This window comes from Panthera tigris, chromosome A3, assembly GCF_018350195.1.
Source record: "Panthera tigris isolate Pti1 chromosome A3, P.tigris_Pti1_mat1.1, whole genome shotgun sequence".
Lineage (NCBI taxonomy): Eukaryota > Metazoa > Chordata > Mammalia > Carnivora > Felidae > Panthera > Panthera tigris.
Genome location: NC_056662.1, coordinates 17,298,797 through 17,316,081, shown reverse-complemented (window position 1 = coordinate 17,316,081; position 17,285 = coordinate 17,298,797). Strand labels below are relative to the sequence as shown.

At 45.7% G+C, this 17,285-nt stretch overlaps 1 protein-coding gene across 1 annotated transcript in view; it reads right to left on the bottom strand.

Moving 5' to 3' along the window:
• Positions 1-8,766, bottom strand: part of PTPRT (protein tyrosine phosphatase receptor type T) — a 796,626-nt gene extending 787,860 nt beyond the window's left edge. The window contains exon 1 of the mRNA XM_042980385.1: positions 8,647-8,766. Within this exon, the coding sequence (XP_042836319.1) occupies positions 8,647-8,671 (25 nt within the window). The 5' untranslated portion in view covers positions 8,672-8,766. The remainder of the gene's footprint in view (positions 1-8,646) is intronic.
• Positions 8,767-17,285: the final 8,519 nt, after the last annotated feature.

The window sequence follows — 17,285 nt, the reverse complement described above, 5'->3', positions numbered from 1 at the left end:
TGAAAAATGAACAAAAATTTAGGCAGTTCTGGGGAGCCAAGGCGGCAGCAATTCAGCAACCTCATTTAGTAGCATCTCTTGTGACCCAGACAACACCCCTATCACGGGACCCCCCTGTACAGGCCTCTGGCCCACCCTCCCTCCAATGGGCTGCATCCAGGCCCCATGTCCAGCCACACCCAAGCCATGAGGAAGAGTAAATTTCTGGCACCTTCACCTCTGGACAAGTTGCACGGTCCACCAAGATTCCACACAGTGGGAGATTCCCAAATTCAGGAAGCAGAATTGGAGGCTAGACTCCCTAAACTCAAGTCTAACAGCCTCTCTCACATGACTATATAGAAAGAGAAGCCAAGAAGGCCGAAATGGAGGCTCAGGCTGGAAATAGATGCTGGGATCGTATCATGAGAAAGTTCAATTACTAACAAGAGTAATTCATTTGGCAAACATTCACTGCCCCTGCCTACAAGGAGAACAGAAGCTAGCTCAAAAACAGACTACAAAGAGGCTTGCTATTCGTCAAATCAGCACTGGAGAGACCAATCTGCTTTTTACAGCTGATATCCGCCTGGACTAGTGCTCCGACTGCTCTCTAGTTGATTATTATCTTGAACAGAATTCCTGCTAATCCTCAGAAGGTCTCCAACTAGTACACTATGAGCTGTAACGTGCTACACTCAGGGGGCCATCATCAGCCAGTTCTTGACTTGTGTTTAGGGCTGCAGAGTCCACAAAGAATCTTCCCTACATCAATTTGTCGGCAAATATCCAGGACTCCATGTTTGACATGTGGACATTCTGCCAGATCTCAAAAATAATGTACAACTACTCTATGTTTGATACAGAAGGGAGTACAGAAATATATATATAGATATATCTATATATGTTTCTATATATATTTCTATATATATTTCATATAGAGATATATATATCTCTATATGAAAGCAAATGTAAGAACGTCTATTGGAGAGGAGCAAAGATAGATGTACAAGAACACTCACTGCAATGTGATTCAGGAGTGAGTAACTGGAAACAACTTAAATATCCAACAACAGGGTGGTTAAATCATGGAACGATCATTTTAATGGAAAACTATGAAGTTTTTTAGAAAGTGTGCTTTTTGAGGGAGGGGAGGGTGGGTGATGGGTATTGAAGAGGGCATCTTTTGGGATGAGCACTGGGTGTTGTATGGAAACCAATTTGACAATAAATTTCATATATTGAAAAAAAGTGTGCTTTTTGAGGAATATTTAATGACATAGGAAAATACTTAAAAATAGCATTATATAGAAAAATATGTATTTATGTAAGTTTGTGTGAGCATATGACTTTAATTTTGTTTCTTATAGCTACCTCTACCATGCATAGTCTTTACCACAAATGTGCATTTTTGCAATCATAAAGCATGACTTTAAATATAAATAACATTAACAGATGCTTTGTTGATGACAGTGCCATGTATACAACACAGATTTCTCTACCCTGGATTTGAAGACTGGCTCCTCTTTCATATTTAACTTGCATGAGGTTGGACAAATCACTTTCTCTCTCTGGGGCTTGATTTTCTCAAAACGGGGAGATAAGATCTCTGAATTCATGGGATGGTGGCACATTAGATGAAATGCATAGTGGGTCGCCTGGGTGACTCAGTCCATTAAGCACCCAACTCTTGGTTTCAGCTCAGGTTATGATCTCATGATTTGTGAGTGGAGCCCCACCCCTGCTCATGTGCACACACACACTTTCTCTCCCTCTGTCTCTCTCAAAAATGAATAAACACTAGGGGCACCTGAGTGGCTTAGTCAGTTAAGCATATGGCATCAGCTTAGGTCATGGCCTCACAGTTCAAGCCCCTCATCCAGCTCTGTGCTGACAGCTCAGAGCCTGGAGCCTGCTTCAGATTCTGTCTCCCTCTCTCTCTCTGTCCCTCCCCCATTCACACTCTGTCTCTGACTCTCAAAAATAAACAAACATTACAAAAAAATTTTTTTACACAAACATTAAAAAATAGAAATTCACAGGAAAATGTTTTATCCAGTTCTTGGTTAGAGTGAACACAGAAATGTCAGTTCTTTTAAAAGAAAGCAAAGGCTCCTATACTTACAGCACCCTGGTGTTAGTTCTAACGTAGGAAAGGTGATGGGGTCAGGATACAGATATGTGAATGACCCAGTCATAGTGTCCCAGGGCTGCTGTAACAAATTACCACAAATTGGGTGGCTTAAGACAACAGAAACAGAACCTTTCAGAGTACAAGTCTGAAATCAAGTTGCTGACAGGGATATATTCTCTCTGAAGGCTCTAGGGAAGGAGGCTTCCGGTATCTGCCAGTAATCCTTGGCACTCTGTGGCCTATAGATGCATTGCTCCAATCTGTGTCTGTGTTCCCATGGCCACTTTCTTGTCTATGTATCTCTCTTCCTCCACCAATCCTACTGTGTGATGGCCTGCTATGACAGTGACAGAAAGGAAAACTAGCACCACAATATTGAGATTGTGTCTGCTCCCATGGCAAGCCAACTGGTTGAAAGATACCCCTGTGTGTGTTTTCCATGGATTTTTTCCTAACATGTGCCCCTTCCGATCAGGTAACTAATTAGGGTCTTTGTATCTGCTCTAGAAATCGGTGCAGGACACAGAGAAGAGGCTGCTTGAAGTGAAAGGTTCCTTCTTTCTTCTAGTTGTAAAGCTTAAAATTTTACTCAAGAGATTATGACTTCAAATAAGGGCTGTGACAAGAAGGGTGTGCCTTTGGGGTGTAGAAAGTGAGGACAGATAGTCTTCCACAGTGGGAAAAGGAAGGGAGGGTCTGCTGGTCCCATACAGCTCAGTGGTGGTAGCCCCAGAAGGGATCCTGGGTGATGCACCTGGGCTGGCTGGACTCCAAACAAGGGATCCAAGCCTGGGAAGAAGCATCAGTATTACTAGACCCAAAGGGACCACAGGAATGTGACAGTGGGCTTCTAAGAAGAAACTACAATAGCCTGGCCTGTTTAAGTCCCCATGACATCTGTAACCCCTCTAGAAGGGGGGACCCCCCCCAAAATGACAAAAATTTATGTCTAACTCCCTGAAGGTTGGGGTCCAATTTAAGTTCATGCAAATGCAGCATTTCCTATGCACCTGGGTTTCCAGCCTACAAGTCAACCTTACTTTGTTCCAACACTTAAAATAATAGCTTATAAGCATCAAAAAGAAATGAGGGGCATCTGGGTGGCTCAGTCGATTAAGCCTCCAACTTCAGCTCAGGTCATGATCTCATGGTTCGTGGGTTTGAGCCCCGTGTCAGGCTTTGTGCTGACAGCTCAGAGCCTGGAGCCTGCTTCAGATTCTGTGTCTCCCTCTCTCTCTGCTCCTCCCCCACTCATACTCTGTCTCTCCCAAAAGTGAATAAATGTTAAAAAAAAATTTTTAATCAAGAAAGAAATTAAAGGACACTCAGAGACTTCAGTCCCCTTCAGTCCCCAAGACACTTATGCCAAGGCTGGGAAAGGCAGAGCTAGAAACCAAAGGAAACTGCATAAAGTTCTACGGACCAGATCGAGGCTTGGAAAGAGGGTCTGTGGGTGTAGTATCCCCATTCCTCTGTGACAGCCCCAACAAAGATGAGGTCAGAGGTCTGAAGCCTGGAATGCCAGCCCGAGGGCTTTTCCCATGGAAAAGGATGAGGACAAACCGTGAAAGCAATGGTGTGGAGTGCTGAATTGACAGAGCTGGGGGCTAGAGGAGATGTGCAAGCCCGCAGGGCAGCAAGTACCCTGGGTATTGAAAAGCCTCTCTGGGTCTCTCAGGGACCCACGCAGACCACCTACTGAGTCAAGCACCTGGGTAAAGAAGCATCTGGGTCAGGAGAACTTGAAGGAGGAGACATGGTTCTAAGAAGAACTTAGACTTACAGCTCCAGAGATTGTTAAGAACCAGAAATGAGTTGGGCATCTGGTGGCTCAGTCAGTTAAGCGTCTGATTTTGGCTCAGGTCATGATCTCACAGCTCGTGAGTTCAAGCTCCACATCGGGCTCTGCACGGACAGTGCAGAGCCTGCTTAGAGTTTTGGCTCCCTCTCCTTCTGCCCTTCCCCTGCTCACTTGCTCTCTCAAAAATAAATAAACATTAAAAAAAAAAAAAGGAAAAAACTAGAAAAGAGCACAGAGGAACCAGTACTGATTAAGTTCTACCATGTGCAAACACTTCACACTCACTCAGCCATCATTCCATTTAACTCTCACACTGGTTCCCATGCTAAAGATGGGGAAACAGAGGCAGAGGGATTAAGGGCCCAAAGTCACTGAGCTATGGCATAGGATTGGAATGAGTTGGCCTGGAAACATGTTTACGTTAAGAACTCTGAAAGCCAAGAACAGGATCCCATGGGAACAGCAAGGAGGGACTCTTTATTTACATAGACTGATAAGGGGCAATGTCCGTGAGAAGCAGTCATCTGAGCTGACACCTGAAGAAACTGGCCACACAAGGAGTGGAGAAAACCATTCCAGTGAGCAGGAACAGCATGTGCAAATGTCTGGAGCCAGCCAACAATTTTACAGCCTTTCAGTCTCCAAGGCACTGAAAGGAGCCAGTGTGCCTGGAGCATTTTGAGAAGAAAAGGAGCTTGGAGAAGACACAAGATCATGCAGAACGTTGCAGGCTGTAGCAAAGAGTTCAAATTTCTTCCCATGTGCCAGGAGAAGCCAGCAGAGGGACTAAGTGCCAAAATGACACAGTGTCACTTACAGTCCGGCACAGAGCTTGTCACACAGAAGGGGATCAGTCAAAGGGTGTGGAACATCTGAATAAACAGACTCAAACTAGACTTCCAAAGGATGCAAAGTGCTGGTTTTACAGAAGGAAAAGTAAGATTTCAGTTTTGGCCCATGAGAAGAACAAACAATTTTGCCTAATCCAAATTCACTTTCATGCCTCTCTAAGAAGCACATGGAGCCACTGAAATCCACAGGCGCATCATGACAGAATAATTTCAGTGATCATTATCAAATGCCTCTATTTAGAAAAGCTCAGAGGATTGTATTAGCACAATCTGGTATTTATGAAATGACACTCTCCCGTAATGAGGGACTGAAAAATTAAGATTAGAAGAGTTATTCCTCTGGGAAGAGAGACTGGCACGGTGGGCAAACGAGCCATGCCACACAGTTTCTTGGAAACTTGGTTTCCTGATCTGTAAAATGGAAGGATTACAGGAAAGGTTAAAAATCCATGGTCAGTTTAAATAGAGGGCCCAAAGGGATTTGAAGATGTTGACCTTCATTTCTTTATTTAAAAAACACTTGATAGTGAAGTCAGAGAAAGACAAATATCATGACTTCAGTTATATACGGGATCTAAAAAACAAATGAACAGATAAAAGGCAGAATCAGACCCATATCTACAGAAAACAAATTAGTGGTTGGTTGCCAGAGGGAAGGTGAAGACAGGGACGGGCCAAACGGTGAAGGAGAGTGGGAGATACAGGCTTCCAGTTATGGAATGAATAGGTCATGAGAAGGTACAGCATGGGGAACAGAGTCAATAGCATTGTATGGCGACAGATGGTAGCTACACTTGTACTTAGCACAGCATAACAGACTTGTTGAATCACCTGGAGTACACCTGAAACTAATATAACATCGTATGTCAACTCTGCTTCAATTTAAAAAAAGAAACATAGGGGCGCCTGGGTGGCTCAGTCGGTTAAGCGTCCAACTTCAGCTCAGGTCACGATCTCGCAGTCTGTGAGTTTGAGCCCCGCGTCGGGCTCTGTGCTGACCGCTCAGAGCCTGGAGCCTGTTTTGGATTCTGTGTCTCCCTCTCTCTCTGACCCTCCCCCGTTCATGCTCTGTCTCTCTCTGTCTCAAAAATAAATAAACGTTAAAAAAAAAAATTAAAAAATAAATAAATAAAAGAAGAATCATAGGGGTGCCTGGGTGGCTGAAGTCGGTTAAGCATCCGACTTCAGCTCAGGTCATGATCTTGCAGTTCGTGGGTTCGAGCCCCGCATCGGGCTCTGGGCTGACGGCTCAGAGCCTGGAGCCTGCTTCTGATTCTGTGTCTCCCTCTCTCTGCCCCTCCCTAACTCGCACTCTGTCTCTCTCTCAAAAATAAAGATTTAAAAAAAAAGAAAAGAAAGCAAACAAAAATTTTAAATAATAAATAAAATACACTTAGCACAGACTATCTGGCCAGCCATCCATGTGTCTATCCAATAAAATGTTATTTAGTACATACTACATATGATGCACTGTATTAAGCACTGAGATAAAGCTATCAACAAGATTGTCATGGTCCCTACACATGTGGAACTCCTCATCTGAGGGTATAACATACACCAAACAAACAACATCCAATGTGACATGCATCATTGAGAAAAAGCACAGGATGCAATGGGAAACATTTACAGAGATAACTGACCCAGGCTGAAGTATCTAGAAGTGCCACCCTAAGGAAGTGATGTTTAAGCTGAGCTACAAAGGGGAGGCACAAGACAGTAAGGTGGAGAAAAAGGTTCCATAGAGAGTAGTACATGGGGAGAGGGGCAAAGATGAATCAAGAGTTCAGTTTTAGCCATGTTGAGTTTGGAGAGTCTATAAGGCTCTGCAGGGCTAGATGTTTTTGGATACAAACACATAGACATACTAGAAGATCCGGATACATTTGGCCAACGTCAAAGATGGTCAGGCAAAACAGAGGAGATGTGGTGTATTCCCGCAAAGTACTCTGGACTCTAATAGAATGAGTGATTCTATCATCTAAACCAAGGCACCTTTGAGAATTAAGTCAGCAATGTTAAAAACTATGATGGGGCAACCCACATACAGGCTGTCCCACGGTCACCTCACTAATGGGCATGTGTAGTTGCTGTCGACTCTGCTCACACAAAGTAAGATCCTACTAGATTTGCAAAGTTCAATTTTGTACCACAGGACAGATTTATTGCACCAGGGGCGGGTATCTACACTCATGAAAAACTTACGTAACCATTTATGCCTTTAATTGGAAGTATACAGAACCATCCAGCAGCCTCCTGCTTTAGAGCCAAACTCCAAGTCCATGAGGCCACAGAGGCCACATCCTTACCTGGACAGGTCTGAGTGTCTTCTCTGTCTATAGCTTAGTGCATCCTGTTAAATTCTTCTCCCCAGAGGAAGCCAAAAAGACACGGCAGCCAGGAAGTGGGTGGTCTAGAGTTCATATGAGATGTCTGATGGCAACCGAAGGCACAGAAGTGGTGAAAGCCATCTGTAGTGTGATGGTTAACCGTGTGTGTCAACTTGACTGGGCTACAAGATGCCCAAATAGCTGCTAAAACATCATTTCTAGATGTGTCTATAAGGCTATTTCCAGAATAGACAAGCATTTGAGTTGGTGAATGGAATAAAGCAGATAGCACTCACCAAGGGGGGGGGCGGGGGAAGGCATCATCCACTCCCTTGTGGCCCCAAATAAAAAAAAAAAAAAAAAGGGAAAGGAAGGGTAAATTCACTTTCTCTACCTGAGCTACAGGCATCCACCTTTTCCTGCCCTCACACATTGGTGTTCCCGGTTCTTGGGATTTCGAACTCAGATCAGGGTTTATATCATTAGCCCTGTATGCTAGGGCCCTCAGACTTGGACCAAATTACACACTGGTTTTCCTGGTTCTCCAACCTGCAGACAGCAGATGATGGGACTTCTCGGCCTCCATACAGTGTGAGCCAATTCCCATACTAAACTCCTCTTAAATGTATCTCTATAAATCCTATTGATTTTGTTTCTCTGGAGAACCTAATACACATGGAAGCAGTATAGAACAAGCCTGAGATCTCCAGTATTTAATGGCCAGAGCGAGGAAGAGTGCCACAAGATGTGTGGACAAAGAACAAGATAGTATGTGGGTCAGACTGCCCTTAGATGGGGAGGAACCATTAAATATGATGTTCCCTCTCCAACACCCAAACCAGCCGTCTTTACTGCTGTACCTGGGATCACATATCCAAAGAGGTGATCCTCATGTTCCCAGAGTTGTAACTCTTCCTGGCATATGTCCCCAGGTAAACGTTTTCAAGATTCAAGTCACCCAGGCATAGCCCACCCTAAGTGTGTTTTCCCTGAGTATTCTCCTCCAGGTGTACCTCTGCTAGAATATACCAGATGTCACTCTCATAGGCCTGCCTCAAGCGGCCATCTATCAAGAAAGCACATTAGCCCTTTAGCCCTGCTGGTTAATGACAAGCTGGGCATTCAGGATGTCAGGACATTAACTATGAGTAATATTCTGACTGCGGAAGTTTCCCTCGAGATATACAAGTTATGTATCTGTGTGTCCTGGAAGAAAAGGAAAGACCTCATTCTTCACAAGTTCTTTCCTCTCCACCCCAAATCCAACTACTCTTGGGTTCCCAAGCAAAACCCAGGGATGCTCTACTTATAGCTAAAGCTTAGAATCTTAAAGCTAAAAGAAATCCCAAAGGTTCCTGAATCCAGGGGACGTGTGATTCTTACCACATACCTTAAGAACGCACTCAGCCTTGTTTTGATTACCCCTGGAGATGAGAAACTTACTCGAAGGACATTGTCTACTGCCCTCTCCACTCAACCCATACATTTGTCCCCATAAGTCATCCTAGAAGTTAGTGACCCTCATCCCATCCTCCAACACAGTGGGTCACGTACCTGTGGGCACCGCGGGGTCCAGCATTGGTTTCTCCCATGTGTTAATCTGCTCCCAGGTAAACCCATTGGTCCCCAGGGCCACGCTATAACCACAGTTGCTGTAGTGTTCATCAAAGGAACAGCCACCTGCAGACAAAAAAGATACGGGTGAATACCTCCTGGTGTCTGAGCTTGGCTCCTTACCCCTGTCTCATCAGCTCCTCATTTACAACTTTGAATATTAAACTTGGAAGAAAATTTAAAAAAAAAAAAGGCAAGCATATTGGATTTTTATATTTGCTCTGGTTCTCTCAGAAAGGTGCTGGCATCTGCCGGCCCCTCCTATTTAAAAAAGTTAATAAGGCTAGTTACATTGATTTCAATCTTCCTTCCCGAGAAAGTAAACAGTAACATCTCATTCTGAGTAGGAAAAAATGAATGCCAGGGCATGCCTCTGTGACTGCTTCCTACAACAGGGACAGACACTGGGGGCAGCAGAGAGAGCACCAGCTCCAGAGTCCGGCCAGACCAGCTGCACACAGCTCCACCTTGCGAACCTGGGCCAGCCCCGGCCAGCTGCTTCCCCATCTGCGGCTCAGTTTCCCCACCTGTGGCACGGAGGGGAGGAGCCACCGGACCGAAAAACCATGAGGACTAAATGGGGTAACACATGAAAAGTAACTGGCACGGAATAAATTCTCCACATCTATCTCCTTCCCTATAAAAGCAGTTTGTGAAAAACCATGTTTCATGGCATAAAAATCAAATTTGTCAAGAATCAGACAATCGTAGTTGGTGCTGATAGTGTTTAAAGCCATCTACCATTTTACAGTAAGTTCTAACAATTCAACTCTGCAAGGATTTACTGAGCATACACCATGAGCGGTAGGTCCCCTCCAGAGGACGTGAACAAAGATGTGGGCTACAGAACCAGGGCTCCAAGGAAGAAATTCTGGTCTGGATCAACAGGAGCCATGACATCCCAAAGGAGGACTGATCAGGGCTTTGGAGTACCCAGCACATCTGCGGACCAAGAGCAGGAGGGGGGGCATCCAGGTGAGCCGGCAGGACACAGAGGTGGCACAGGACAGCGTTCTACAGCAGCCTCCTGATGGTCTCCCAAACCCCCTTTCACACCCGGCCAGCTCTGCAACTGCCCCCCCATTCTCCTTGATGCTCAGGTGTCATCACATCACCATCTGCCTCCCTTACACACCCTCCTCCCCCATCACACATGCAAACATGGTTCCAATCCATGTACAGAAGCCATCCGTTGCTGGCCCCAGCCCAGGTCTGCAGCCTTCCCTAATATTTCCCCATCATCCCTACCAGCTGCCAAGGACAAAAGCCCTTCTCTGCACCCCAGGCCTGGGATGTTCTTAGTGGGGTAGAAGTCCTGTTGACAGATCTTGTGTGAATGATAAATGATAACCCAGAAGCACTGACCCTTAGCACCCCAATCTGGAGTCTCAGCTGAACAAAGGAGGCCTGGACGTACTTTGGTAATACAGGCATTTGGGCTTGAGTCAAGAGTATTAAATAACTTTGCACTAAGAAGTAACAGCAATTTGGGATGTCTAATGTGGATACCTCAATTACAAAGTAAAGGAGAGGAAGAAAGGGATTCAAGAAACAATGGAAAGCAGAAACCTACAAAAGGTGACAGCCAGTAAGAAATTTCCTGTGATGGTAACTGGCTGATGCCTTGGTAGGAGCTAAATCTGATTCCATTCATTCATTCTTCAGTTCAACATAAACTGAGCCGTTAATGCAGGTCCAACAGAGTCCCAGGCCCTGGCCGTACCGCGGTTTACACAAGGGTCCTGTCACTCTTCCACAAGACAGAATGATGGTGAATAAGTAAATGAATAACCCACATGCATTTTAGCATTGCGCCACAAAGGCTGCAGGTGAGGTGGGTGACAGACTACCAGGGGTTCAGGAAGCCTTCCCACATGTCCCGGAAATAGTTCCCTGTCCTGTGCTATAATGCTCCTCCACTACACCCAGCTCCTCAGGGAGAGCAGGCCACACATGGCAGCCATGTGCCACTCGTAGTTCAGGTAACTGAGGAAGGCCGATGACCAGTGCATACTGACAAGGGACAACAGGCAAGGACAGGAGGCCAGGAGATGAAAGGTTAGGAGAGGGCACTTCACTCTGGATACAGCGGAGAACTCAACTGGCCTCTGAAAGGCAAGGAGGGAGGCAATCAACCAGCTTGCACTAGACAGTGAGCTTCAGGAAGGCTGGGAACAGCTCTGGCACATAGTAGGGGCTTAAGTATCTGTTGAGTGAATGAACCAATAATGCTAACACAGGACTCCTGACACAAAGCTCTGTTCCAGTAACAGTGAGCACAGAGTACCCCCACACTCAACCCGCTCTGCCAAGCCCCATACTTGCCCCTTCTACCTAGAAAGCTCCTTCCCCACATCGCCTGACAAATTCCAAGTGATCCTCCCGAATGGCTTCTTTTTAATTTTTTAAAAATGTTTATTTGAGAGACAGAGGGACAAAGAGTCCCAAGCATTTTCTGCACTGTCAGCACAGGAACCGTAGCAGGCTCGATCCTAGAAACTGTGAGATCATCACCTGAGCCAAAATCAAGAGTCAGATGCTTCACCAACTGCACCACCCAGGCGCCCCCAAATCAGTTCTTCTATAAACTTCCCAAACCAGAACAGAGTGTGAATGCTCCAGACATGAGAACACAATACACTACATTTACAATTGTTTTTTACTTTGCGGGGGAGAGAGAAAGAGCAAGAGAGAGCACAAGCTGGGGAGGGGCAGAGAGGGGGGAGAGAGAGAGAGAGAGAGAGAGAGAGAGAGAGAATGAGAGAGAGAGAATGAGAGAGAGAATATATCCCAAGCAGGCTCTGCACCGCCAGCACAGACCCCAACGTAGGGATCGAACTCACACAACCATGAGATCATGACCTGAGCCAAAACCCAGATACAGACTCTTATCTGACTGAGCCACCCAGGAGCCCCTATATTTACAATTTAAAAGCAGTGATGGCAGTGGTTCCATTGCTCTTAGGTAGGCCATCCCCCTTTTCTCCATCACCATGCCATCACCTGCCGGGAGCCCAGCCTGCAGGAGACAAATGAATCAGGTCAATGCCGTAGACAACAGATCCTTAACCTGTTTGAATTGATAAGCAAGGGACACCTGCCGCATCTCAAGAGTCCGCTGGAAACCTGACTTAGCATCCTAAATAGACATCAGCCTCCAGGGTGAGACAAGGAAAGAGTGGCCAAGACCATGCTATGGGCATAGCAAACTGTTTGGGTCTTCTCTCTTGTGCACACAAGAGCACTGTGTCTCCAGGCCACTTGCATCTGGGCAAGACCACATAGTAAGCCCTAGAGATGTGTAACAAAGGGATATCCACCATGTGCATGATTGGCCCATAAAAATGACCTCTTACAAGGAATCCCCCTCACCTACCCCTGCTGTGAAGAACTCCAAAACTATAGGTGAAAGCAGTGGCATCCAGGGGGAAAGAGTCTAGATCCCTGAGACACTGGAAGAGAGCCAACCAGTCACATGACCAGTGATACCAGCATTCACTCTCCAAGAGCAAAATACCAACTTGTCTTATGTTACTGAATCGTAGGGGTTAACTAGGACCATAGCAGAACCTTTCGCATGCTCTCTCAAGCATTTGCTCCATGCCAGGCAACATACTAGACACTGACTGCTTATTTTTGCTCATTTGCTTTCACTTAATGCTTGCAACTTGGTGAGGCAGATTTTTATCCCTTATTGTAAGTACAAGGTAATTAACGCACGGAGGGGCTAAGCGACCTTCTCAGCTCACACAGAAGGGAATGTTAGAGCCAAGATTAATTCTGTGGTGACCTAACCACATAACCCATGCTCATTCTAATGGACCAGAGAGAGAATGTATTCCCCCAAAACCAAGGACCAAGCCTTTCACTTCTAAGGTTATGGGAGAGGATCAGAAAAAGGGCTTCCAAGGTGGTTGGATCTCTCCCATTAGAATGCATTTCTTTGCTTATTCTAGAAACAAAGTTAAATAAGTTTTTTTTTTTTTATGTATTCTGTGCATGGTCACAGAATCGACAAAGAATTCTTACACTCAGTTTGCAGAGTGCAGGAAAAGACAGCCTCACAAACATACACTCAAGGTGCAAAAATGCAAAAAACACCTTCATGGAGAAGGGCTGAAGCAAGCTCAAAGACCCCATTCAAAGGAGGCTGCCTTAATCGGTCCAATATACCCTCTCCCAACTTGACCACTACCACTCACAAATCCACTGTGGCTTCATCAATGTGGAAGGAGCAAATACAGCATGTTAGGCATGATGGGACAAAAAAAACAAAAAACAGCTGAGGACAGGAAAGAAAGAAAAGCAGTTTCCGACATGCCTGCCTGCTGAAAGGGAGTTTGGTATTTGGCTCCGAGCTTCCAATAGCCACTAGAAAAAGGGAAATCTGTTCAGATACCGGACACTCAGTGTTCCTACAACAAAAGCCAATTGCACAGGAAAATTACACCCATTCCAGGTGCTTGGCTCACCCAAGAATGTCTCCGCAGCACCACTGGTAACAGAAACCCCATGCTCCATCATGAACTGTATCTGAAGAAACACCCACACAAGGAGCACATGGCCAATTACATGAGACTATTTCTCGTTCTCCACATAAACTAACCCCATCACCCAAAACACAACAGGGGGAAAGCTACTCATTGGGGCTCAATAGGATTCAATCTCGAGTTCTGCTCCCCATTAGTCTGGCCTGACCCAGACACAAGTGTTGAAAGCTATTTGAGAGAAAAACATACTTAGTAAGTATTTCCTTTAAGCCATCCTCCCTGAATTTTCTTCCTCTCAACCAACAGATTGAGATAGAGTAGTTACGAGCGCAGGATTACACATCCTGACAGCAACCCACGCTGCCGCGGGGTAGAGCCCCACTCTAGCTCACATCTCTTCCTCGTTTCTGGGTCCTCGTTTTGTGGTGTATGTGACGGATCACCAGGGAGCCCCGCCGTGGTAAAGGGAAGGATTCCAGCGACGCAGAAAGAACCGGGAACTCTCAGGAGCCACCAAGATGCAGAGCCACACTGCAAGCCAGGGACTGGCTACTGAAAGCCACCAAGGGGAGGAGAAGAAAGCAAAGACCAGTCGCTTCTGGACCCATAGCATGAAATATTCAAACCCTTGATAACCCTGAGTCTCACTGCTGTTCCTCTTACTATCTCAAAAATCATGTTTACTTTCTTGATGCAATTCCTTAGTTCCCTAACGCCTGACAGAAAAGGCTCCCGGCCGCCTCTGCAGGTGTTGGTGGCAGGCGACTTAGGAAAGACTAATGAGTGGAGAGGTTCCCAAAAGACTCATCTGGAAGCACCCCTCATTCAGTTTTAAAGAACAGGCAGACCCATTTAACTGATGTCAACCCGACCACAATCATTATGGGGGAAAACAAAAAACCCACCCCAGGAATAGGAATCAGCACATGTGTCCAGAGCACACATCCTGGTTTGGAGAAGACCCACATAACAGGGCGAAGGACACAGCCCTACCTTCCTGCACCCAGAGAGAGGAGCTATTTCCCTGGACAGGTGGAGGTCAAAATGTGGCAAAGGCCCCAGATGCTCTGACGAGAGTCAAGCATAAAAAGTCAACAGAGAAATGGAAAACTGTAGCAAGGAAATTGGATTCTGGAAATCCATTTGGGTTTCGTAATGTATAGCAGATCAGCATCTGTAAGGGAAGTCAAAATAGTGCAGGATACATACTCTAGGATACATTAAAGCATAAATAAAGTTTATAGTGCCAATCAGAATTTTTTTTTTAAACATGAGCTCTTCTTTTGAAAATGAGAAAGGAATAGAATTCAATAAAAATATGTGTCTGCCTCTGCATTTCTCAGATATGAATCCTGTATTTTCTTGAACAGAATTAAGTTCAGAAGAGGAACTAAACATTTCCTGAGCTTCTGTTATATGCCAGGCACTGCATTTGAGCTGTGTTAAGTATGTATTTATAGATGTGTGCATACAAATGGAAGTCCAATTACCCCCACTAAGACAGGGGATGACAAACTTCCTCCGAAAAGGGCCCAACACCAAAAAATTTTCAACTTTGCAGCCATACAGTCTCTGCCACAACTACTCAACTCTGCCACTGTAATATAAAAGCCGCTGTAGACAATACAGAAACAAATGGATGTGGCTGGCTGTGTTCCAATAAAACTTTATTCACAAAGCCAGGTGATGGACCCGATCTTAACCAAGGGGCTGCAGTCTGACACCCCCTCCTCTAAGAAAGAAACATTGCTTTTACACAAGAAACATTGTTTTACACAAGAAAACTTGTCCTCAAAGTTACTAAGGGATGTGCCCAGCTAGGAATCTCAGGGAGAAAGAATGCCCTCGCATAAAGCAATAACAATACTAACATCTCCTTTTATTGGCCACTAAATGTGTAACCATCACTGCAGGCACTGCCATTCTGATTGTACCCATTCTATAGACAGAGAAGTAAACTAACCTGCATGAAGCAGTAGAGTCAAGACATTAGTCTCAGGTTGTAATGGCACCAAAGCCCGAGTACTTTCCATTGCTCTAACCCTGCCCCTCTTAGGACACCGTGTGTGTGCACAGAATCCAAGTTTCACCCTGCTGCTTCCGGAGGGGCGGGGAGGGTTGGGTGGGGAGCTGTGCCTATAACATCCAGTGGTGAAACTAGTGAAGAGAGAAATCTAGAAAAAAAAAATATATCCAAGAAAAGCAGAAATTTGTCCTCGCTTGCTCTACATGGCCAGGTTCACTTCCAGCACAGCTCGAACTTTGATTGACGCACGTGAACATGATCAACCACAGTGATGCGCCCTGAGGAGGGTAACAATGAAACACCCCATCCCCTGGCAAGAATACAGCTAAAACTCAAATATCCCCCTCAGGGTGCTCTGCGGATACATCCAGCACTGGGGACCTGGGGAAAGGGGGAAATGAAACCACAGGACTGTGCCCCTCTCTCTCCAAGCCCCAGAGCTCCACGAAAACAGGGGCATGCCATATATCCCTTCACCAGCACCTGGTCCATAGTCTGTGTTTGACTTGATTGTTCAATGAATGGACGAACGCATTTAAAATAGATCTGGGGGCGCCTGGGTGGCTTGGTCGGTTAAGCGTCCGACTTCGGCTCAGGTCATGATCTCACGGTCCGTGGGTTCGAGCCCCGCGTCCGGCTCTGTGCTGACAGCTCAGAGCCTGGTGCCTGTTTCGGATTCTGTGTCTCCCTCTCTCTGTGACCCTCCCCCATTCATGCTCTGTCTCTCTCTGTCTCAAAAATAAATAAACGTTAAAAAAAAAAATTAAAAAAAAATAAAATAAAATAGATCTGCACTCATGCAGAGAAGCCAGGCTGAGACCCCAACAGGGAGCTCTGGTGTATCTTCCACTGGCTTGCCTCAGGGGTCAGGATAAACCCAGTGTAGGCCTTGGAGCAGAGGAGGGCTCTGGGGCTAAGCCTTAGGCTGGACCCTTTGAAAGCATTTACCTTGGGTCTGCAAATGCTCAGGACAGAGGGCAAGTCTGAATCCAGAGAATGAAGGCAAGCCAAAGGATGAAGCCAGGAGAAACCATGAAGCTACCAAAGGAAGGAAAAAGGTGAGTCACGTGGAGGCCAAGGAGCATCAGAGGGGACATAAGAGTACCGGCAGCAGACCCAGAAAGAGAGCAAGCTGCTCAGGGTTAAACTATGAGCAGGGTTTGAGCAGGGGTGGTGGGCACCATGCCAGAAGAGCCAGGTAATCATGGTGCAGGGTCAAAGAGATGTAGACACAAGGCTACCAGGCAGACACAAATCTCAAGTCGATGTGAGTGGTAATAATGACAACCAACACTCCCTGTCAGGTGCTGAACTACACAGGCCCGGCACTACTCTAAGGGTTCACCAACGTTAGCTCATTTAATTACTCCAAGCGCCCCATGAGATATGTATGGTCATTATCCCCCATCAATAAGGAAACTGAGGCATAAAAATATTTAAAAACTAGCCTAAGATCACAGAAATCACAAGAGACAAAGGGAGGGCCTTGAACCTCGACTAACTCAGTCTACATTCTTACTAATTATACCAGGTTGTCATGACAATGAACTTGGAAGGCAACCTTGATCTTGAAAGGAAGTTCTGGTTGAGGGAAATGGCTGGCGGTAAAGCTCTTCTCCAATCCCTGTGAGAAGTACACTGAGCCAGCCTTCGTGCCTTTTTGCAAATCACTGCCTCGGCTCAAGATGCCTCTCCACAGTCTCAGAAGTCAAGGCATTCATGACAGAATGCTTTTTAACTCACAATAGAGGCCACGGTGTGCTGGGGAGAACAAGAAATGGAGGTGGGGTCTCAGGCAAGAAGGTGTATGGGGTGGAGGCTCAGGCCTCCCACAGTCATCCCTGATATGTGGGAAGTTCACACTTGGAAGTTATTCAGACTCAAGATGTGGCAGGACTAAATGCTTAGGGGCACAGGAAAGGGCAATGTGGTAGGACTACTTTTTATTATTCTTTTAACTCCGCATTTAGCAAACTTTCCATAAAAAGCCAGATAATAAATATTTCCACTTTTCTGATTTTATTGGTTTTCATAGCCTTGCAACAGACTAACACAACTTAGGG